The sequence below is a fragment of the Diadema setosum genome, chromosome 1 (assembly GCF_964275005.1).
Source record: "Diadema setosum chromosome 1, eeDiaSeto1, whole genome shotgun sequence".
In the NCBI taxonomy this organism is placed as follows: Eukaryota; Metazoa; Echinodermata; class Echinoidea; order Diadematoida; family Diadematidae; genus Diadema; species Diadema setosum.
In genome coordinates this window covers 15,368,459-15,393,959 of record NC_092685.1, presented here as the reverse complement: position 1 = coordinate 15,393,959, position 25,501 = coordinate 15,368,459, and the positions used below count along the sequence as shown (strand labels likewise).

The 25,501-nt window shown below is 38.4% G+C and overlaps 1 protein-coding gene across 1 annotated transcript in view; it reads right to left on the bottom strand.

Annotated features, from left to right (window-relative positions):
* LOC140237255 (neuronal acetylcholine receptor subunit alpha-10-like) overlaps positions 1-25,501 on the bottom strand; it is a 159,087-nt gene that overhangs the window by 26,821 nt on the left and 106,765 nt on the right. Inside the window, exons 5-7 of the mRNA XM_072317202.1 lie at positions 12,047-12,156; positions 5,054-5,234; positions 1,032-1,194 (exon numbers count right to left, since the gene is read on the bottom strand). Of these exons, the coding sequence (XP_072173303.1) occupies positions 1,032-1,194; positions 5,054-5,234; positions 12,047-12,156 (454 nt within the window). The remainder of the gene's footprint in view (positions 1-1,031; positions 1,195-5,053; positions 5,235-12,046; positions 12,157-25,501) is intronic.

The following is a 25,501-nucleotide window of genomic DNA, read 5'->3' as shown; positions in this document are numbered from 1 at the left end:
AGACAGAACTTGGACAGAAGAGATTCCCGACATCCTCTACAAAATTCCGTATTTCTCTTTGACAACTGAAGCAAATCGAGTGGGGTTTTCTGTAAGATGTGGGCAATGAGTTATAGTTTCATACTCTAAATTTGTATTTAGATTGATTCACTATTTTTAAAGATATCATTGCGGAGGGCCCCGTTGTATTTTTTTTTTTTGGGACATACTGCTATGTGCATTCACACAGCCTTTTCTTGCATCTGAAAATGGTCTTCTTACTCCAATCTTTTCGTCATTCCCTCTCCCTGAGACTACTGTGATTTTGAGTTTTAACACATAGCTCGAGGCACTTTCTTTTCCATAATGTAGTTAAACGTATATCCTTTAGTGCTATATTATCTTTGTTTGAAAAAAAAAAAGTCGGGTGAAGGTTCTGTACTCATATACCAAGGGCTTTTATGAACTCTTTCATACTAGGGTAAACTGCAATTGCTAAACTTTTAACACATTTATGAGAATGAACGGGGTAACTTGTGAGAAAATATACAAAATATAGTGCAGTTTGCACGATTTCTTTAACATTGTTTTGTTTTGTTTGTATTCGTTGAGTGTGTATCGTAGTGAATCGTGTCTTTGTGTATTAAGTAGGTCCCTCCTACTGTGTATTTAGTGGGTCCCTCCATTTTTCGATGTCTTACGTATTATGTCGTCTTTATCACTTCAGTCAAGTTTCATTACAACGTATTTCTTATTCCAAGGTTCCTCGATTTTATTTTCTCAATTTACTTTGTCTTGACTATGCAACCTTATTCTCTGTTACCAAAGAAAGTGAAATGTTTATGTTCTTTTCGAAAAATGAAATAAAGCATGAATTGAATTGAATAAGTATTATGATTTGGGACAACGTATTTGACTTAAATACACTTTTTAACAATTAAATCTGTATTCTACGGACGTATGCCTCCAAAAGTGTGTGTGTGTGTGGGGGGGGGGGTATATATAGTGTTGAGAAGGGAGGGGTGGGGGTGACGAGCATGCGTCAAGCTTACGTCTGAGCCGAAGAGTGTAGCGGATCTCCGAGAAGTTGTGCGGGCAGCAGAGGTAAAACGGGCGGAGGTTTCTGGCGGCGAAGGACTCCAGCGTCCAGACGCCATTTTGTGCGAAGATGTCATCGGACGTGTCGTCCTGTACTTCGAACGTGTGGAACTCGACCTGAATCGGGTGCATAGACAAACAAGGTGCAGGAAGTCCTTTTCATTCTGCTTGCAGCCAACCGGCGTCCCACTGTCGACGCCGATATGCCAGGGTTTAAAGGTGTCAAAGACTTTCTTCTTCCTTTCTAAATACCCCGATATACACGTCCCACTTTCCACTTTCACTTCTACTTTCAGTTCATACTGAAATTATTTGATCCCTTGGCGCGCTTTATAATTCACTCTTGTTGGCATTGTTGATATCAGTTGTAGAACTTTTGCTTATCTTCCGAATTTGTTTATCACTTCTTGGAAAACCACTTTTATGCCATGCAGTAGTATCGATTTCGCTAGTCATTGTGTTCACGTGAAAATCACCCCATCATTGTTTGTTTTCACATTTTGGTCAAAAGTTTCTACAAATGATACATGGTGCTTACGAAGCACAGTGCACAAAATAGGCCCGTATCTAACTTGCACTCTCCCACTTAATACACACAATTCATTCTCACATGGCATGAAGTCAGTGATAAACAGACCTCAGCTTAATCGCAAACGTTCAAAAAGAAGAAATTAGTATCCCATAATTTGACACTTTTTCCTTTTCAGGAATGTAGGCCAACATGCAGTTCAAGATCTGCTCATAATGCGGTCTAGCGTATTAATTTTTCCTTCTTTTATGTATGATTATACTACGCCATGTCCCTTACAAGTTATACATTTAACATGTTCAATTCAAGTCATTACAATTTAAGTTCAGTTTCTTTCCATGCGACAAAAGGCAAAACATAATACAAAGCATACATTTCATATATCAAATTGTGTGTGTGTGTGTGTGTGTGTGTGTGTGTATTTCTTTTAAACAATTTGTTAGAATATGTTTAGTACAAGGTTAATCATAAAAAAATGTTACAAAATGCATTTACAAGTAACTTATCTACTTTAAGATAACGACTAAAATGAGTCATGAGAAAATGTGGATCACTCAATGAAAAAAAGTGTAGTCCTAGATAAAACATAATCATTAACTAGAGTGTAATGCAGGTAATTATGAAAACATATCGTAAAGAGTAACCATTTCAAATTTTAGAGGATGTAGCAATCAAGAGTAAGACATCAATGTTTACGGCCTAGACACCATTCATTGAAAAGTGTACACCAGGAAAACAATAACAGCAGTTAAACAGACAAAGAACTTTTCTTTTTATCAACTGACAATTAATTTGCGTAAATCTATCGTAACTGTTTGAACTGCATCATTTACTGCTGATATCAAGATGTTAGGGACAGGGTGAGAGTAGAAAAGTTTACAGTTATCTATGAATATTCAACATGAGAGTTTGTCCGAGGCATAAAAAAAAAAATCATCGATGTGATGTACGAATAATGATGGGCCAATAAGCTTCCTTATGAAACACACCATTCAATTGCTTTCATTTGGGATATAAAAGCCGTTGACTTTTATAAACATTGGGATCTGCTCGGTAACTCGTGAACTTCTACTAGCATGCAGTGACTAGACCTTTCCATGTATGTCGTGACAGAATAGTTTAGACAAGAGCATTTCGTTGTTAATTATATAAAAACCTTGGAGAAGTCCACTAAAGACGTATTGTGTGTTAAACTGTATCACGTGCATGTGTGTGTGACTTGTACAAAGTAGCGCGTGCGTTGTGCCATGATTATTGGGGACACTGTTGTTACGGTAATGAAAATTCCTCCACTGATTTGTTTCTTTAACTTTCCTTGCATACTTCATATCCAATTGATACTGTGGGCCTACCTGGTGGGAAACAAATACATAAAATTAATCAGAGGCAAGGCAAGCATATCCAATCAATGGAATAAAACGCATGGAGAAAGTCAGCCATTGTCGTTATACAGCATATAACGACAGAAAATATAGGAATGAGAACTATAAATCGCTCTGGGAGGCGTCCCAATGTAGTATATACCGAAACCATCTCAAGTGCAGTTCCCATCCTCCATGACCAGAAGACCAAGTTATTCTCCATTCGCCTTCAGTCAGCCGATGAACGGCAATGTTCGATTTATTTTGCTTTTCGCAAGGGGGGAAAACGCCCGTTGGGTATCTCTTATGATCACATTAATGCTTTTAATCTATGCTAACGCGCGCGCAGTTCTAGGAGAGCACTCGATTCTCCTATCATATGACAACACGGTCCACATCATGAGAAGTGTTCTGCATCATGCATTTAGGTGTGTGAATAATCGCAGCCTCATCCCCAGATACTTGACAATGGCGACACAGCGAGTTGTTGGTGAAGAGCTTAGCGTGCAATGTTCGTAATGCCTCAGATCTATGTTGGCTGTTTTTTTTTCCTTTGACGTAATACTCTCAGTGCACAATCAAAATAAATCAAATATATGCCAATTATCCATCTTAGAGAATTAGTGGTGCAGTATTGGTTGTTCACCCCGAGCCTTGGAGATAAAGAGTATCAAGTGAATAGTCGTGCAATGTTCGTAATGCCTTAGATGAATGCTAATTCTCTTTTTCCTTTGACGTACTCTCCGTGCACATTCAAAATGCATTAAAGGGGAAATCCAGTCCCAATATAAGTTAGTCTGATAAGAAAGAGTAAAGTCTTACACGTTCAACGGTATAATTTTGATCAAAATCGGATGAAAAATATGGAAGTTATGGCATTTTGAAGTTTTGTTATTTTTTGGGAAAACAGTTCTTGAATGGTAAATATGAATAATAATGCAAATGGCAAAGTGGGCACATCATACCCTCACAACTTATCATATAGTTTATACATAAAATTTTGAAATATACAGTTTTTCATTCGAACGCAATTATGCCCAAGGCTCAAATCCTCGTATATTTAATTGATTACTTTCTGAAGTTATTCAACCAGGAATAACGTCATGCTTCAGACTTCAATGACAGAAACATTGAAATTTCGTCACTTTGTGGTACTCGATCAATGGAATATTGTGAGGGTATGACATGGTAAGCTCACTCATTTGCATATTCATATCCACAGTACAAGAACAGTTTTGCAGAAATTAGCAAAATTTCAAAATGTCGTAACTTCCTTATTTTTCATCTGATTTCAGTCAAATTTTTACAGTTAAACTAATAAGATTTTCTCTTTTTTATCAGACTAACTTATATTTAGACTGGATTTACCCTTTAAAGGGGATGTCTAGTAACTGATCAGTGTTAATGCTGGGGATGATTGTTCCAAACCTTGTGGGATTCATTTAAGAGTACATTATATATCTATTGTTGTGTGAAAATTATTTGCTTCAGAATGGTCTCATATTCAAGTAATGTGCAGTTCAATGTTTCCAGGTTAGCATGCCTGTATCAGTGACGGGGAAATTGTTAAACATTTAACTGCGCATTACTTGAATATGAGACCATTCTGAAGCAAATAATTTTCACGCAACAACAGATATAAAATGTACTCTTAAATGAATCCTACGAGGATTGGAACAATCATCCCCCAGCATTCCCACTGATTTCCACTGATCAGTACTAGCCATCCCCTTTGAATATATGTCAATCATCCATTTTATGGATTTAGTGGTACAGTATTGGTTGTTACCCGAGCCTTGGAGATAAAGAGTATCAAGTGAACAGTCGTGCCTTAAGTCGTAAGAGAAGACTATTATCAAGCTGGTCCGTTTGCCTCATGAGTTAAATGTTGCAGTAATATTCATACTACGGCCTCCTGATTGAAGAGACAACGTTATAGTTTTCAGAATTTCCACTATATTGAGTGCAAGAACGAAAGCACCCATCGGAAAGCATCGATTATTTTCCCAGTGCGGTTTGAAAACTTTGACTAAGTCAAATTCCATCTAATTCCCCAAATGACTGTGTGCCAGAACATTACCCTTACCTGTGTTACGTCGGCGCTCCACGGGCCAAAAGTCAGATCGCACAGCTGTATATCGAAGGGAAAGTAGCGCACATCCACTTTACACGTGCTGGTCATAATGGCGGGAAAGTGCCAGTCACTTGTTCCATTGTACAACGTCAACACGTACGTCTCCTGGTAACTGATGAACTCTTTGCTGCAGCTGTGTGACAAGCAGACAGACAGACAGACACATACAAAAACAAAATGAAGAAATACCCGGCTGTATGCTAACCTTCTAATGTCTGAATGAGCCCCCTCCCCCCTCTTCTCATGTCGGAAAGAAAGCTTGTGAAACAGCAATGATACTAGTTCAGGTTCTGTTACTTTTCATCCCCCCCCCCCAATTTATTAATATCGATGAAGTCGCTCCTAACAACAAGTGGCATATTTTCTCAGGTTTGAAGATAACTACATGATGAAAAAGGGGAAAAATAGCAGATAAAGGCTTAATTTACCATTTGCCGAAGAAACAAAAACCCAGCATTAGTGCTCAATAGTTCTCAAATGTGAGTTAGGGATAGAAACAACCAATGTAAAAATTTGAAGCAGTATAATCGATGTTAAGTATTGTTAAATATACAAAATGTGAACAATAGTTATAATAAGACGTTTCCAAACTAAACCGTATACAGTTGCTGTTTAATGAAAAAAATACTGATATCTCCTTATATTTTAGGCTTTACTGCAAAAATTTTTATATGGTAGGATATTTTGTGATACAACAGACCTACACATAATATGCATCAAATGTGATATCTTGAACATTTTTTAAATCATAGCTCCCAAAGGTAAATAGGACGTTTAAAATATGTGAAAGTGGCGAGTAATAACAATCAAATTAAATTCAAATTCAAATTCAAATTTAGATTTAGATTCAAATTCAAATTTACATTCAAATTCAAAATCAAATTCAAATTCGAATTCACATTCACATTGTAGGAGATGCGCTCATACCAAGATTTCAAATTTCAAGATTTCTCCTTTCAACTATCCTATCTCTATGCAAGTCATCCCTCCTTCTATTCTCCTTCCGATGTATAAATATTATGTTATGCTACGGGGGTTGCACGCAAATCATGCTACGCTTATGCTGTAGCCCCTCTGTATTATTCATTGTTGTATGTTTTGTTGTACTTTTGCTGTACATTGTACACAGGCAATGAACAAGAAAAAACTTATATATATTATTATATTTATGTTTGTACATGAATGTGTATATGTACAATGATGATACAGAAACCAATAAATCAAATCAAATTCAAGGACTTTAAACAGTACGTAGTTCCAGTGCTGCTTACTCAAGTATTCAAGCATCTATGCAAATTTCAAATTTCAAATGTTGTTACTCTACAATAGACGACAAAGATAATCTAATTGCTTTGACTAATGCTGCTTTAATCTTCAAAATGACATTTCATTATTTTCATCCTCTGCTCTTCAGTACACGTCCATTGGTTAATGGCTCTTGTGCTCAATGATGAAATGGGCTTATCAACAGGAAGCGCCATAACAGAATCATTCGTTCACCTCAGAGAGCGTGCTAAAATGCCTTTGTTGACATCTTGGGGAAAATACAAAACACTTCGCAAGCACTTGCATATCTAGAACGGCAAAAATAGGCTGCTCGTTTAGCGCAGACGTGTAGAAATACCCCTTGTCAATCATCTTTCAGGCGAATCATTCCTGTCCTTTCTTTACCCACTTCAAGTGAAATCGAGGTTAACGCCACTCGTTCACCCGTCCGAACGGGGGCGCTGTCCCAAAGTGTTGTGTCATATTTGGATAAAATACAACGCATGCTGGTGACAAATACCACTCAAGTTTTGAATCCAAACAGAAAAGCATTAAGCTTCCGGAAATGGAGTTTGGCATGTCGTGAAAAGGTGTTCTTGTTTGACTATTGTCGAGTTTAAAGGTAGGGGATACCTTTTACAGACCTCCCAAAATGCAGCAAAACATTAAATATGGACCTCAGGGGACTTGTTTAGGCCACTGCTGAGAAATTTGGAAGTCAACAGTTATCTACAATTTGAATAATGCACAAAACTCAACTACTCAGTAGTTCTGTGTGTCAGCCACACTTAAGCCTTATTGTTGCAGTCTTCTGTATTTTTTTAATCTATAAACACAAATCTAAAAGTATAAGAGCTGATGTAATAACATATAGAGTGTGTGGCAAGAATGTATATAGAAATGTTTGTAGGTTTTGATGAACTTTCTTCACAAAATATACATGATGGACACACATGCAGTGCATGGGTCTGCAAAGGTAGCCTAGTAATGTATACTGGAATTTACGGTGAGCCCCGAAAAAAATTCAATTCAAAATCTAACAGTCAATAAAGATGTACTAGATGTTACCTTCCACTTTCAATACTTTATGGGAGTTTCTAAAATGATACTCTCTTCAACATACCACTGTATTTATACAACTCTTCATTTAAGGCATGGAAATGGGATTCCCTACATTTAAAGCGAGATATTGTGAGGTTTTCTCATACGTTACTAAAATCTAATAGACGCAAAGAGTGAGCAAGGCAGTAGTGTACTCGAAATAAAATCTACAGTGATAATTAATAAAATGCTATCAAGAGTTTATTTTCAGTTTTATTCGAGTCGACAGCACCTTGCAGACTTGTCAGTTTTTGAGAATGTGAATTAAAGCCAGCTTCTCTGCAAGTTATGATAAAATCTGTAATTAGTGGAGAGGCATTGAAGAGCGAGATGGACCATCAAGAATGCATGGGATTGATGGACATAAGTAGTTTGGGTACTCAGCTTAGCTAACACATGAAGTGGAATTTGACTGCAAGACAATAAACACGATAAAGTTGAAAAAAAAATATAATACGTACTACAAAACCAGATGAAAATGAAGTTTAAATCATGTTTTAAACGTGTTGTCAATCACGGAGATGTGATACAAAAATAACACGAAATCAAACCAAACCAAGCAATCATTCAACCCAAATTCCCCCTCTTCATCCTAGTCCACATACAGGCAAAAAAAGAGCAATATCAGTGACGGATATGACTTATGGTAAAAGAAAAGAAATAGAGGGATAAGTTTATTTTCTCCTGTGGTGCTGACCTATGACAATCAATTCATCCGAATTTGTCGGTCTCTTTTCCTATTCTCGTTGACATCAATTCATACAGCGATACAACGGCACTGATTGATTCTCCTTATAACGTCTTCATTGGATGGAGAACACATTTGTAATTGAGACTGTGTATGGTTTACAACTGTCTGACAGGACATTATTGATGTAAGAGACACATCCTATCTCTGGTTTTTGTCTTTCACTGTTCTTCGTCGTCGTCGTTGTTGTTGTTGTTGTTGTTGTTGTGTGTGTGTGTGTGTGTGTGAATGTTACTGAGTTACAGAGGGACTTGCAAGTAGGTTGAATTCAGACATCAAAAAAGATACATTCGCGTCTTGACTTGCTAATTTCATCCCCGATCCAAACATTAATCAATTTCACTTTGGAGGAAATGCGACTCGCAGGGCCCAATTTAACTAGTATTAAATTTCGGTCGTAGGTGTAACAAATACACACCTTGCAAGAAAAGGAGAGATTTTGCTACCGATACGCGGAAAGAAACGGCCCGCTGCACTCCTCGATAAAAGCATTACTTTCGATCAATCAACAAGTTCTGGGGAAGTGTGTGTTGACATGGAGCAAGGGGCTGGCCGCGAAGAGAGCACAGCAGAAATACGATTTCTCTAGCGTTTTCAACACTGAAAATACAGATGTCATGCAGATAGAAGCAGTATATTTTTGGAGTCAAGCTATATATGCGACAACTTTTTCAAACGGGAAAAATCACCGTGCAACTGACCTTGGGCAACTAATGGTAAGTTAGGAATATGGAGATGGTGCCAAGGTAATACCAGTACCCATAAAGATTAAGCGTAACGTCGAACAGAATGGCATTATCTTTTTTTTTTCATTGCATTACAAGAAGAGAAGAAACGGGCACGAGGTGAGGGGAAAATACCAGGAGGTGGAGAGGGAGAGAAGAAGAAAGATAGAGAGAGAAAAATAAAGGTAAAATGGCGGTATTGCGTCTGAATTTCTCCATGTGTTCTTTAGCCAAATAGAAATGCTGAGACTTGGAGTCGCCAAAAACTCAAATAACCACGCGGATTGCATTTCTTCTGGCCCGTGAAGACTGCAGTTCTATAAATCTGGAAAGCATTGCAGCCAGGGCGTAATTTTCGAAGTGTGCTACAGGAAATCCGAATTTCCTTCACATAACCTCCCTGATTACAGCACCCTGCATGGCTGCGATGAGATTCTCTGGGCCCTAGATTTCTTCTCTTTTCGTCGGTGACACTGTCAGGGTGATGTCGGGGAGAGTTTCACACTCGAGGCACACTAAAATTGACTCTTACCACCGTCCAGTAAACAACAGACATCTTTTTTTTTTTTTTTTTGTATTTTTGTATTTTGAGATCCTGATATCGTCCCCACACTACCAGCCAGGTAATGAGGAAATCATAGACACGTTGTCTTCAATAGGTCGGAAATACACCGGGCGCACGTTACCATCGAATTCATTGTTTCGACGACAGAGACAGAAATTAAAAGAAGATATCGGGAACTTTCTATTCTCTCCTATCTAACTTGAATATAAAGCAGAAAGAAAGCCTGGATAAAATGCTAACATTTGATTGAAGAGATTGTTAATGTTTCAAATATTACTAAAATTCATGACACCATTTTCTAACGTTTCGTCTCCAGCGCCATCCACTTTTTGTCCTCTTCTCATTTGGTGTACCCCCCTTTTTTTTCTTCCCCCACCCTTTAAAAGAGAAAATTCTTACATTACTATCCACATTACTACAAAAACTGCCGATTTCATTAATTTGATCATTCTTATCACTTTATCTCTTCGCTTCTTACTTGTCTACTTGAATTGCTACAACGCCCATGACCGCTCGATAACCAAATATTGTCTTTTTTATTTTCTATTTCCGTAGTCTATTTCGAGTGGCCAAACAAATTGCAGGGAAGATCAAATTATTTAGTTCCAAAGTGATTTTTTGACATCCAGATTATAGATGTCATAATACAGGATGAAATAAAAAGTTATTTCAACTCAGCACGACAAAAACTAAACTATTTTTTTTTTTATTTCAATGGCTGCTTCCGTGGGAGAGGAAAAATACAAGTGACAAGTTTTGTCATGGAATTAGGTAACAGAACCATTCACGATTTCTAATTCGTGGGATTTTATTTTCTTTTGTTCAACAGCCTTTCTTCACAAAGTAATGATGTTCATATTCCCGATCTGTGGATTGTTTTACTCTACTCTGGGCGTGTTGCAACATGCGCTGCAGCAAAAGAAGTTCTCCCAATGGTAGCTTTGACTCAATCGAAATCCGAGAGTATATACTGCTTGGTCATATCGGCGTGTATTCCGTATCCGCTCTTCTCGATATCTTCAGGAAGCGTTGTCAATCGAAACGAAATATGTTTTAATCTTGCTCACAAGGCCCTGTCAGTGTGCCGCTGGGTTCCTCTCGCCGTGGTGATAATGTCAAGGGTTACTCAAGCAGGGCATAATCATATTGGTTCGGCAGAAAAATACCATTTCCCTCTGACGGAGCCGAGACTATAATACTGATGGTGGTCATGAAAGCCGCGAAGACTAACGGATGAAAGGTAGCCGGTATGAATTGGGTTTTTTTTTTTTTTTTTTTTTCTCAGGCCTCCCCCAAAACAGTCGTAGCATCTCTCTGCATCAGATGGTTTTCTTACAAGCAGTGGTTGATGGCATCTCGCGAGTCGACTCACAACAACCCTCCATGACGTCAGCATTGCCCCAGACTACTTCCTTCGACAACTCACTGAAGCATACGCCTACATGTGATAACTTATTTAATTTGATATTAAGCTTTGCCCCTTCAGAAAGAAACAAGAAAAAAAAGAACACGAATAGAGCGTCAACATCAAGCTTACAAAGACACCTGGAGAATGTGCTCTTCATTATGCTCAGCTAGTCTTATAAGTTTCAAAGTAGTCAAACCCAGGCTGTCGCAAAGTGCAGTCTAATACTACGCTATATAGTTGCCTTCATGAAATAAGATAAAATTACGCGATCAATCAAATTGAGAGAAATTCTACCAGAATTGGACGTAAAGTGAGGAAGTTGGGGATTTGTTTTTTCTCCAAATTTCACATGTTTTCATCGAATGATGATATTAGTCACAACGTCGTCTGTGTTTATTAGCTGAGATAATGATATCATAGATGTGCATGCACGTATATTTAAAACGATAGCTACTGCAGCCTTTTCGCCTAAAATTCAGCATTGTCAAGTTATTTGCACGCCAACAATAATGGGGCGAGGAATGCAGGCTTTTATTATATATATATATATATATATATATATATATATATATATATATATATATATATACAAAACGTCTAAATAATGCTTATTGCCAATAGCTTTCACAATATTGTTTATTATTGTATTGGTCCAACGTCTGATTTTACTAACTTTAATCGTATTAATCGTGAAAACAACTTGACCATGAAGTGATAATGCGCTTCATCTTCGATCATTCAGTTGATTAAGGTTAAAACCCATATTTCTCGCCCACTGATTTCATTCTGCTTGGTGTCGTCTAAATAAGGAGCTAAAATTATACGTTGTTTAGACTGCGGAAATATCCTTTTTGTCCGGTATGAGTGGGAAAAAAGTCAAGCAAATTGAATATGAACCGAAAGCCCTTCATTGCGTCGGTAAAGTGAGCTATCCACTTGTCTCTGTACTAATGTTCATTAATATGGTAATCCAATAACCACTGACAAATGCCCCGAACACGATGACACTGCGACTAATTCTATCAGCAGTGTATCTGCGAGGAAAGGGATGGGGGGGGGGGGGGTGGGAGCGGACTCAAACACGGCCTGGTCATATCGCTGTTCACGTGATTTGCCGTAAGGGGGAGTTTACCTTTCGTAAAGTGCGACGTCGGGTAACCAGATATCCGATGGCTTAAGGCTTAGCACCTCGATACCCCCGTAGTCATCCGGATTCCACTGCAAGAACTCGTCAGTCCAGCTCTGTAAGTAGAAAATAAAGAAAAACTTCGATTGTCATCAAGACGTAAATGAGAGAAACACATTCATTTAACGCTCTGAATGTAAAAAAAAAAAGACAAGAAAAAACTTGGATATAAAGGAAGAGCGACGTTCGGCTGCAGAGCTTTCGTTTTTCCTTCAGCGCCGGAATCCCGAATCCCCTCCCCATACACATACACTCAACACATACACACACATACACACACACACGCGCGCGCGCACAGACACACACAAACAAAACAAATCAAAACAAAACAAAACAAGAAAAAAATCAAAACAACACAAAACAAAATAATCCCCCCCCCCCCCAAAAAAAAAAAGATCCGAGACTTGAAAAATCTAACCCCTGCAGGAACCGCATCCACACGTCTTCGACTTTAGAGCTCTATAAGTTGGTTACCTATAGCATCTTCGCCTCGACCACTCGGGCCTACTCCGAAATAAATGTTTTTTGCTACTGTCCATCGGATTTCATTGCTCTTCTTTCAAATTGCTTTGGTATCATAACTACGCCTTAACGATCAACATTATACTCCAAGCTCCAATTGTTAATGACCTATTGATCCACCTATTACCGTCTTCATATGGCACTGATAGTCATTAAAGCAACGGCAAACTGCCGGCTGGCTTTAGAGGGCTATGGGATAGTAAGTAAATGCATTAGCATGTTTTAAGCTTATAGCTGCAGGTTGCTAAATCATGTCTTGATTTCACGATGCAACTTGGTCCACGAATATGCGGACACATCAAACATATCAACAATGACATCATTTTATTCAGTTATTATTATAATTATAATTATTATTATTATTATTATTATTATTATTATTATTATTATTATTATTATTATTATTATTATTATTATTATTATCATCATCATTATTATTATTAGTATTATTATCATTATCGTCATCATTTTTATTGTCGTCCTTGTTATCATTTGCTGCTTAAGTGGTGCACACGGTTTTCCACACAATTCATAGTAAGAACTTCAGGGAAATTTATTATTATTGCTCTATACTCTCGTCAGCATACGTGGACCCAGGTGTGATCACGAAAAAAAAACCAACAAAAAAACTCCTGTTCTTCATCACTCTCACTTGTTCCTTGTTATTTTTTTATTTCAAATTTTCTTTTGGCTGTAATGACAGACATGCTATCGCTCCACACATTCCTACATAACATAGAATAGGAAAAAGATAGTCATTATTTTTTGGATTAAACGGATGAACACACAAACACACACAACACACACACACACACACAAAAAAAAAAAAAAATTAGTGCACAAACACAATGTTTTCATTTTGTTCATTAACGCTTGTTTATACACGGTCAGCCGGTAAGTCCGGGGCTGAACGCTTCAAATGATTTGCTTTCAATTAATTAATATAGAGGACAGCAATTACTCCACCATGCCCACTCTTTCGCCAGATTACTGCACCAACCAAACCGACGCCTCATAAATCACCCTAGGCGACAAGCAATAGATGGCAAGTACTATTAACAAGGATATCGTGTCATTATAACAGATTATGACTTCTCCGGTGCTGTAACAACACACACAAAAACGCGCGGCCACTATGCATATTACAGACAGACAGACAGACAGACACATACACTAGCACACACACTTACAACATCATATATTGCGAGTTAGCGTTGCTACAGTACAGCAGCAATTTAATTCCTTTTTTTTTTTTTTTTAGGAAACCAGTTACAGGGAAACTATTGATTTCTAGTCGAGCCTTGCATATTTGACCAACTTTGGATAACATGATTTTCCGTCATCTATCTGTTTTTAGCGTTCTATAGGCCTACATAAAAGTGTGAGGCCTCAGAGAAGCACTTAGTGACACTTTGATTTCAGCATACAGTGCAGAGCTCGAGAAATACTTGCGAGTAGAGTGTAAATATCATCTGAGCTGGATAACAGTTACCAACATACGTGACTCCACGTATCACGAAAACCCCCTCTGGAGAGAACACGAGCAGTCACTATCATGATATATAGGTTGCTATTCTCAACGGATTAAACTTACGGCAAAATTATATCGTACACAATCAATTGTTCTCGAAAACCGAAAGAGAAGAGTATCATTCATTGTTATTCAATTCTCCTTTCAGATGCGTAAAGACCGAAGTGTTTTTAATTGTTTTGTTTCTTTTCTTTGTTTTTGTTGTAACTTTTCGATACAGATTTTAACGTTATAGGTATCTTTTTATGCAAAACACGCATCTAGTGGAATTCCTTTAAATGGAAAGGGGAGTTGTCCACTATTTCGGGTATTTCTATTCCTCCCCGAGTCTGAATATGTATTTGTCGCCATGTCTTTCTACCCGTCTGTATGTTCAGCATTTCGTATGCATGTCTTTGGGTCGTCTGCTCCTGAGATTTTTCTACTGTATGTGAACAATGATGTGGGAAGGACGGACCAGGGAGGTGAAGGCATTGCCGTAGCCCAAGGACGTCTCTCTCATTTTGTTTCATTTAGAGCCTCGGCACGTATAAAGACTCCTGTAATAATCTCATCATTTCGGTAGCTTGATAACTGCCAAGGAAGATTTAAAATCGTTGATTAATCATGTGGATGTTCGTTTGAAGACGGCAAAAGATAGCTCTGTGGAACATGCACAATCGTCATGACAGTGAGTTAGTCGAGAATACTGTATTATTCATATGTCGCAGCCACTGGGGGAAAGTAAGAAAACGAAAATTCTCCCCGACTGTCTCTTCGTAGTTTATTCTCGCGGTTAACTGGAACGCAATATGCGCGACATGCTGTGAGACATTGCGAGTTATTCATTTTCATTTCACCGTTTGGATGAGAAGTGTCATTCAGGTATCAAGCACAAACACGATTTTGAGAATGACGAACAGGAACAATGGCTAGAATATGGAGGGAAAAGGGAAGCCAATACCCACCCTCTGAAGTCCAGGAGTTTGATTTGAAACTAGGACATAATTCCGTTTGACAAACAACAAAACCCCTCCATAACAATAAAAAATTCCTGGACATTTCAAGATTTTCTGCCCCCCCCCCCAAAAAAAAAAAAAAAAAAAACTATGTTGCTACTGGTGAGGCGATGACATCATCGATTGACTTTGCGTAGTCATATTGATAATTCAAGAACTGTTTCGTAGAAATATTAAAGCCAAATTTCACAATTTGATTTTTATCTAACTTCTAACTTTAATCCTGGTTCGGTAAAATTTTCTTCGCTGTCATGAAATTTTACTCTTTTTCATTCAGGCTAACCTCTTCCCCGGCCTGCAATTATTCTTTGAAGGCAAAACAAAAATTGAAGGCAAATTCTCTGAACACATTACAGATTTCACAATTAATGAGCTGAAACTTCATGCAAAAACAGCTGGTACGCCGAACAATTATCGGTTGTAAAAATAAGTTGAGGTTAGGAACAAAATCGGTTACCTTAGTACAATACTGCTTTTGACTTTAAAGGGGATGGCTAGTAACTGATCGGTGGGAATGCTGGGGGATGATTGTTCCAATCCTTGTGGGATTCATTTACGAGTACATATTATATCTATTGTTGTGTGAAATTATTTGCTTCAGAATGGTCTCATATTCAAGTAATGTGCAGTTCAATGTTTCCAGGTTAGCATGCCTGTACAGTGACATACTGTACAGGCATACTGCACATCACTTGAATATGATACCATTCTGAAGCAAATAATTTTCACACAATACATATATAATGTACTCTTAAGAATTGGAACAATCATCCCCCAGCATTCCCACTGATTCCCACTGATCAGTTACTAGCCATCCCCTTTAAAGAGAAAACCAACGGCACGCATCAGGGACGTCGATCCGTTTTCAGGACGGGGGGGGGGGGGGGAGGGGATGAGGGGAGGGAAAAAGGGATATGTGCAAGGGAGAAAAGACACCGACGGGGGTTGGAGGAGGGTGTGGTAGGGGCTATGCCCCCCTCCAACACAAGGGAGCTTTTGCATTTACAGAATTGAAATTCAACGATATGGTGCACACTTGGAAAATTACAGAAATCAAATGTTCGTGATAATTATGAATACCTACATCATGGTATCTGCCACCTCTCGCTACTTCACATGGGTACACTAAAATTGAATGGTCTGGTGCACATCTTTTGTGGGATATTTGGACATTTTTCAATCCCAAAAGTATACCCCCGTGTATATTAAATCTATGGACTGAGCGGGGATAGGATGGTCAAGGGACTATCCCCCTCCAACCTAAGGGACCTTTTGCATATTTAGAATTAGAATATAACGGTCCTTTGCACATTTATTACAAAATGTTTTTTTACATTTTGCCTAAAAAACATAATTATAAGGAAAATAAATATTAAATGTAAATGTGAATGACTAAATCCTGTTATTTATCACCTTTTTTCCCGTGTGTGCATCTTTACTGTGTACCTTTTGCATTTTTAGAATTGGAATAACACGATATAGTGAAATTTTCGGTGGAATATTGCGAAATTATGAAGCATTTTGTTTAGCATCAATAGCTAAATGCAACGTTTTCTTACAATTTGCCATTTATGTTTCAGCAGTCTAACTGTTTTAAATTTTTTTCTTTTGCACATCCCGGAATTATGGGGGGGGGGGTATGCTTGGCCCCGACAATTTCATAGGGGGGGGGGGGGAGGGGAAATCGACGCCCCTGACATGCACTGGCATGCGATATCTACAAGCACATTCGATCGTGTATGGTGAATCGAGTATTTTGTTTGATTTGGTTTGATTAGTGAACCAAATAGTAGGTGGGATGTCGAAGACATGTTTTTAACTAGTATTAATGCAGAAATAATTGCAGTCCTGGATGGTCTTCGTTGGAAAGCCAAAGCAAAGACACAAGTTCTCTTCTGCATGTTAGCTTGATTTGCCCTTTAACATTAATTTTGGTTTCTTTAGATCTTCTGGGTGAATTTAGAGTGTCCTTTAACGTATGTAAACACGATTTGAATGCCGGAGGTGTTGGCTACTCTCAAATTTACAGACTTTGTCAAGTTGTCCAGGCACCTTTTTCTTTTTCTTCGCTTCAACATTTCCTGGTTCGGAAGACACAGCATCCACAAACGTGACATTTACAGAGAATTGGCATAACAGCTACCCCCCCCCCCCCATCTCTCTCCCTCTACACAGCGAAGACATCTTATGGCGGTAAAGCTCTCACCAAACGATTAAAAAAAAAAAGGACCCAAGGGGACAGATCGAGTCACATGGTGCATGCTCATCACACCAGTTTCGGATCGTCATGTGAGAGGGTGTGACAACTACACCAAGATCAGCCAAGTGTGCCGTCTCCTCCTCACCCATCCAAGAAGAGAATATGAATAAAATATATCTGCTGAGAAACAATGCACACGTCATAACCAATGTCATTGTCACGTTTGTCTCGTATTTCTGGTAGATCATACAAAAATGCACTATATCACATTGCAATTTGCATTGTCGGTCACATAAAAATAACTTCGACTTTAAAGTGAGCATGATATGAAAGTGTATATACACACACACACACACACACACACACACACACACACACACACATATATATATATATATATATATATATATATATACACTGTATTGTGAGTGTGTATTAAAATATTTTATTGTATGTTAAAAAAGAAAGAATGTGATTCAGCAGCACAAGTGAGAAGAATACGGCTGCTTAGTTTTGTTCATACTAGTTTCATTGTGAAAATGAGCCTGATATTGAATGAAATTTAAATAAAGAATATCAAAAAAGTGTCATGAATACTAATATCATAAAACACTGGTGTCAACTGCTAGCACTGAGAATATTTCAGAGGGAAAGTTTTGTGTATAAGCCTCAATTTTATCCGTGTGACTGACCGACACAATCGTCATACAGGTTAGTGGCCTTTTCCGTGCCCTTTTTGTTCCTGATGACCGGCGAAGATATGGGGGAAGTTTGTAGATCACCCTAATGCCATGTGATAAATGGGAACAGGCAGCCCTCCGATAAGTATTGCAAACATTGTGCCATCGTCTCGTCGATTGGACCGTGCGTGTAGATCTGCGACATTCAACACGAATCCTGCTTATTTGGCGACGGCCAGTGTCATATGCAATTACACGTAACATGACCGCCTCTTCGTGATGACACGGGTGCCCCGGTGTTTAAAAGCCGCCCTATCGGCTAACCCTGGCCAAATTGAAATCAGAGTGGCTGGTTGAAAGGCTAGTCCTACATTCAGCTGCACACCGGTCTTGTTTTGACTAGCCACCCGAATGACGTCAGACCCCGGGCACCGCAAGATACCTCTTGTCTTTTAAGTATGTATCTTGTCCATTCCTCAATTGTGTTTGGTCTTGGGTGTATGCACTGTGCCATTTTAAAGGGGTTGTTAACAACGATATATTAGCAGACTTGTATTCCCTGAAAGCAGTTGGGAAGGTAAGCCCTCCCTAAAGTCTTTGGAATGCGATCTTTACAAAGGGACAAATCTTGGCATTGACACGGACTATATCACACATTGGCCAGAATTGTAATAAACTTATGGCGTCACACTGTCCCAAAATTGACGGAAGATGTACACACGATAAAGGAAATGTTCAAATTCGGCTGTGGTTTAATGAATCTGGGGTCATTCGTTAGGTCATCTTAATGCCATCGTATGATCCCGGATGGATTTTCTCAGGATCTGGCAGCAACTTCGTAAGCGGCGGCTAGGAAAATCTTTGGCAAGCTAAAGAATAGCCCGAAGATCTTGTAAAGGTCCATGTTAGGATAAAGAGTCACTTCTCGTGTATTCTGGTGTGGTTCGGGTGTCCTCGTGTGACTTCTGTAGGCATCGTATTTGCTTCGATTGTTGATTGGCTGTTAACAAGGTTCGTGGTCAACTTCGTGCAATGTTGAAATTTCCATATTCGTATGGCAATCTTGTGTCAATTTCGGAACAGTGTGACACCTGTCTAAAGCACCTGATATCCCTGGCGCTGAAATAGAGTTTTTAAATACCTTTTTCTATATCAACATGCTTCAAATACGACTTTAGATTTAGGTTTGTGAAAAAAACAGTTGAAGATTTGTACTAAAACAATTACGTATGTAGCTTAAAAAGATTCTTGATGTAGATGTCATGGGGATGCACACCCGACGGTGCGCATGCTCGTACATGCACTGTTTACGCGCGTAATGTACCATAATAATTATGGTAGCAGAGTTAGCACGGCTGGGTGAGTACGTAACTCTGTGAATTAAAACTTAGAGGTGGTGACATATAACTTCACTACGTAGCCTCACTGAGAGATGGCAAAATGCATGCATTTTCTTTGTACATGGCGTATCTGAGTTGTAGTCAATGAGATCCGATCACATCAAGATTCTAGCGCCAGAAAGTTCCGGGCTGCCGACATGAATGTGGTTGTGTCTTTCGATGGCTGATTCCTCAGGGGTACCCAACAGAGGGATGAGACATTCACATTCCATCGTCCCATCGGCCGTTTTTCTCGTCACGCACGAAGTCTTTGTATGTGCCGCGTCAGCCACCACTTTGTTAATTCGGAAAATGACCCGCTATCGACTTTCCAGCTAGCACTGATTATCTGACTGTATTGTAGTGGAAGGGCGGGGAGTGAGCCTCTTCAGACTGCAAACTTGCGCTCTGATTATGTGCGAAATCCTGATTCCCCTTGACAATTTTTTGTTGTATTTCTGGTCTTGAGCCGGCACACCTGAAGGGTGACCCAATTACAATGATTCAATCTTACCACCTCCAACCTATCTATTGGGTCTGGAAATGGCTGCGACACATGCACTTATCAAGATAGTCATGTAAAGTCAGCGGTAGGATAAAAGACAAGCGATTTTAGTTTAGATTTTTATTCATTTGTTGTTGTTGTTGTTTTTTTTTTCTTGGGGGGGGGGGGTTCGGCTTGAGCGGATGAAATAGAGCCCAAACAAGACAAAGGCCATTTCAGACAATATCTGATCACTCATTTCACAGTCCGAGTGCTGCAATTTCCTGCATAGTCGTGAAATATCAAAAAGGTTTTGCATAAAGATAATAATGATTTGTATTGGTGCATATTTCTTTCCATTAATGTTTATGGGCAGCAATCTGAAGGTGCTTTCATGAATTAAAGAAAGGTATTGGGCAATGCAACACTGCATTAATTGCACAATGTACAGCCCCATTCGTATTTTGCCAAAGGCCTATAACGCATTCCAGTCCCTAGTAGAGCGACGTGTTCACCATTTGAACTTAACCTGCAAACGACGCGAAGAAAGTCAAAAAGAACGAAGAAAAGAAGTGACAGACAAGATGAGTGTGTCAGAATTCATTCTTTATACGTTTAATGATTTCAAAAGCTCATCAAACTGCTTGTCCTTTCTTTTGTTTACCATGCAAACATTTATTTTTCACATCGAAACCCTACAGCCTGTCTAGAATGTGGAGGACTAAAGTCATTTCATAGAATGGATCCAAATAAATTGTCTCTCAATGTGAACAAAACCAAAAACAACATAATTATGTTTACTATTTCGTTATTCTGTCATTCATCTGTTGAAAGATGTAGATTTAATGGCCACATTCATGTAACTACTATCCCCGACGACTTGCCAGATTTATTGACGCATATGTTTCATTAAAAAAACAAACAACTAAGCGATTCATTCTTACCCAAGAAACGAAAAAGATTAAATGCACCTTCCACGTACTCACACATCTTCAGCTCAGAAAACAATCACATTCACCTAATTTTTGTTAATAACCTTTCTGAAGATAATTATGATTAAGAGTTTAATTTTAAAGTTTAGAATTACTGTCTTATAAATAGCACCACTTTGATGCATTAAGAAGTGCTTAAAGTAATAAAGCAAACTTGTTAATAAAACAAGTCAATCACATCCCTTTATAAATCCCTGCTGCATCTATGTCGACTGTCACAAAAACCACAACGGCATTTTGCAGTCTTCATTCGAGACTTATAAGCACAACCAAGATTGTAAAGAGACATCACACTTTGATACTGTAGAGGCAAAGTACTATACCTTGATAAAGGCCACAAAAATATTAAGATGTAGAAGAGGAGCCGAGTTTTAGATATCGTACGTCACATCACATTATCATCTGCTTCATGTCACTCTGTTTACATCTACCGAAGATAAGAAGATTCATTCAGATGACTGGTATAGGAGACCATATCGCGATAAGGGGAGGTTAGACTTCATTCTCCTCAGGGAAGGAAGGCAAGACATGTATGGGATGGAGAAGGTACACTGGCGAGACAGAAAGGCAGTTTGAAATTTGCGAGTAAATCTGGAAATGACAGTATTTCACTCTAACTATGATGGATACTGCCTCGGGAAGGTTTGTGGAGTCTTGAAGAACGAATTAAGGCCCGATATCAAACTTTAATCTCGAGAACAGAACGAAATATTTCAGATACACACAGTGCCATGCCTTCGCGTTATTCATTGGTGTGCATGGACCTTTTTTTTTTTCTTTTGTTATTTATTGTTGAGCCAGCTGTGTTTCCTTGACGTCTCAACGATGTCAATGATGCATAAACGCGCACTGTATCATTTTACATAATAAACTAAAGAATTACATTTTGATTGATATCAAAATATGATGTCCACCTGCATGACCATTGCCTTTGGTAGGTATACATTTCTTATATCAGAAAACACGTCGCAAATTAGATTTGAAGAGGGTTTACAAAAGAGACATCTTAGTTGTAGTGAGGGAAAAAAGGATAAAATACATGTGTTCAGATGGACGCTGCCTTGGTGAAGAAGAGAGGACTGGGATATTTTCGAGCTTTGGCGACTAGCTAGCTCCCCTGAAGCCAAACATCGAATTCAACTTATTCAAATATTGGCATACTTGATTAGCACCAAAGAAGATTCATGGCGGACGTTTGGCTTTACGTGGCACTGAGTGGCTGATTGACACGTAAAAGGCTATTTTAAGATACTCGCAGCGATGCCATAATCGCATGCAGACATGCTTGGATATGTATGTCTAGATAGGTAAATGTTTGCGGAATGAAAGAATCATAGGGCGAGATTCTATTTTCGGACTGACCATGCCAGAATGCTTTTACTATAATGCTGCAGAATCGCTAATAATGCTTCTTCGCAATTCAAGCTATGTGCATTCCTCTGGCCTCAACGCGTGATTTAATGATAAGAAGACACAAGGAGACAGTCATAGTGGAGTTTTGATATTCTCAATTGCTGAAAGAAGCCTTCATCAGTTGTTATACATCACTGAGTCTTTGCGCCTATCTGGTTTTACTGAGTATTGATGACTTATAATCAATAACTACTGTTGATCTATACTCATAAAAACGCAGAAAAATCATTGTTAGCGTTAAAGTGAATAAACTCGTGACGAAAATCACACTGTATGACTTTCTTTAATGTTTTGTGTTTCTTAAAAAGGAAATGTAACTATTAGGCTGAGACACAACTGCCTCTGAAATTCTAAATGCCAAAGGAAGATATTGCAGATTGCACTTTCTTGAATTCCTAAAAGCAAACATTCCTTTTTTCTCACTAAAAGGTTTTGCCAGAATCTTCGTTAGAAATCATTTCATTTATATCCTCTAAAGTTGCCTTTTCCCTTGTAATAGTATAGTTTTCTTATCAATCGCTACTTTTAGGTTTTATCAGAGGCGGTTTGATACCCGGTCACGCTGGCTCAAATGCATCCGTTTACCATGACTTTGGAAGCACTGCTTCACTGACATGGTTTCAGAAAGTAGGCACGAAGACCTTGCAAGAGGTGCACGACCACGTACGTCGTCATTATGTCTCCCTGAAGCTGAATGTGCAGAAATAAGATTAGACGGTCAACAAGGGAAAGTAATGTTGCTGCATAATGAGCCGTGTTCGTGATCTAGAAGTCTTTCGTCTGATTAACAATGAAAGTAGGTTAAAGAGCTAACGAGATTTAGGGTAGAAATGGAGGAAGGCGCAGGTGGAGCCTTGTACTTCCTCTGTATAAAAAAAAAGACATGAGCGTAACATTTTGAAGCAACAGGGCACATGCACGTGTTTGCGTTCATGTGCGTGTGTCTATGTCCATTCTAAAATTGTTTATATTTTACTACAGTTTGCTGGACTAAATCGATGTGTAAATCGTAATGGGATGTATTGCACAGTCGTATTGTTGAGACAAAAACGTTTTCTACGGAGAACCTCAAAATGAAATTCAAGTGCAATATGACTGAAATTGTACGTTTTTCAGGCAAAATGCGTTAAAAGTGGTATTGGAACAATGTTGTATCTAAGGACGTATAGCAATTTGTAATAGTTGACCTGCTTATCTAACTCCGTACGAACTACAACTTTATTTGGATAGCAGGTCGTCATTATTTTTTTGTTTACTTATTTATATTTGTCTGTCATAAACCGCACAAGCCTTAGCGACTGAATACACATCTTTCACGTCAGCACGTCTGCGCGAGCATTATTTTGACCTGTTTGTCGTTATTAAAATTCCAAGGCCGTAAACACTCGTCTCGAAAAGGCAAGCATGTGAATTTTATGAAGAACCGTTCCATGCGCCGCTGTGTTTCTTTGCGTCGCCATATTAACTGTCAATCACAGGGGCAAAGGGGCAAGGAGATGGGTTTGAGCCCGACTGACTTCCAGTAAGAATGCCCTTCGGCCTATCCTTCAATTTCCTTCTCGTGAAGTAACAAGTGGGCTCTGCTAAATTGGGGAGGGGGGGGGGGGGGAGTGGAATCATGGAAAGTTAGAGATTTCCAAAGAATACACAAAGCAATTCTCGTTGTCTTCCCTACTATTCATAGACTACAGTTGGGACGGCTCTCCTCTTGATGTTATACGATGGTTTCTGTATGTGTCTTTATTTTGATTCGATTTGATTGCTGAAACTGCATCGGTATTACACTCAAAACACAGTGGGCAATTATTGTTCATTTATTTTCTTATTTCACTTGACATCGATTTAATACTTATATAAAAAATGTACATACAAGGACAGCATATAAAGTGGATTATAATTAGAACGTGTGCCTGCGTGAGATGAAACAAAAGATTTATTACTAAACAATGTGGAATGTGAAGGAGCAGCGAAAATAGAGCTTGGTTAACTGCGGGTCCCAGGGAAGAAATAACAATTTGAACACGTCTTGCAGTAGAGATAGGCCACAAAATGAATACTAAGGGCATAACTAGAAGCTAAAATAGTACAGGAAAAGGGTCAAAATGAAATAAAAGAAGAACAGATGAGATTCAAGAGAAGAAGAAAGGTGAACGTAAGTAGGCCCTATTACATGCGTATCTAACCTATAAAACAAATTCAAATTATGAGGGTGAGTTCAAAGATTCTTCGGAAGCAAAAAGCTGAGACTATGTGGCAACCAAACATAATATTCCGAGTAAATCTGTCACTTATAACGGGAGAATGATATGGATAACAAGTTAACATATTTTAGTCAAGCAAGTTATAATGATAAAATAGAGTTGATTAGAGTTTATGTCTGAAATTAAACAAAGAAGAACTCTTAATTATAACTTAAAAAGGTTATTAAAAAATAAGTCCGGTTCATCCGTTTCATCTTACTTATATAATTTCTATGTATGCATGTTAACATAGATACGAAAATAGGTATATGATTATATATAAATATATGTATATATAATTACACTGATATCATTTTCTATTGATCAATATAACTATAGGAAAATGCTAACTATTAATGTAGGAATGATAAAAATCATCGAAACAGTTTTCATTATTCATCAGCCTCGCCCCCATTACTGCATTCTATAATTTGGATTAACCAAAATTCGTTTTACTTTCGCATCTATCATGTCTATAATTGCTTTTTTTATCAGTGATTGTTTTAATGTTTGGGTGTGTGTGTGTGTGTGTGTGTGTGTGTGTTGGGTGGGGTATTGTGTTTTGGCTTGCACTAGTATCGAAAATGCACAATTTATCAGCAGTAGACAGAGTAGTTGAATATTTGCTATCCAAATAAGACGATGTCTTTAATGATTTTGCCTATGCATTATTTGAGCCTCGGTAGGGGAGATAACAGACCCAGAGACGAACATGGACTTATGTGCAAAGAAGGGAAAGAAAAAGAAAGATCAGAAAACAAAACCAAAAAGGCGACAACAAGAATAACAGAATCAGAGTAACTTTTCCCCCGTATTCTGTATAATCTCCCTCTTCCCTTTATAATCTAACATCAAATCTCAGGAAACTTTTATCCTTAACGGCACATACGTCATCAAAATAAAAAGAATGCACAAGTGAATTAAAGGATCATGAGAAGAATACAATGAAGACAAAAGACGTT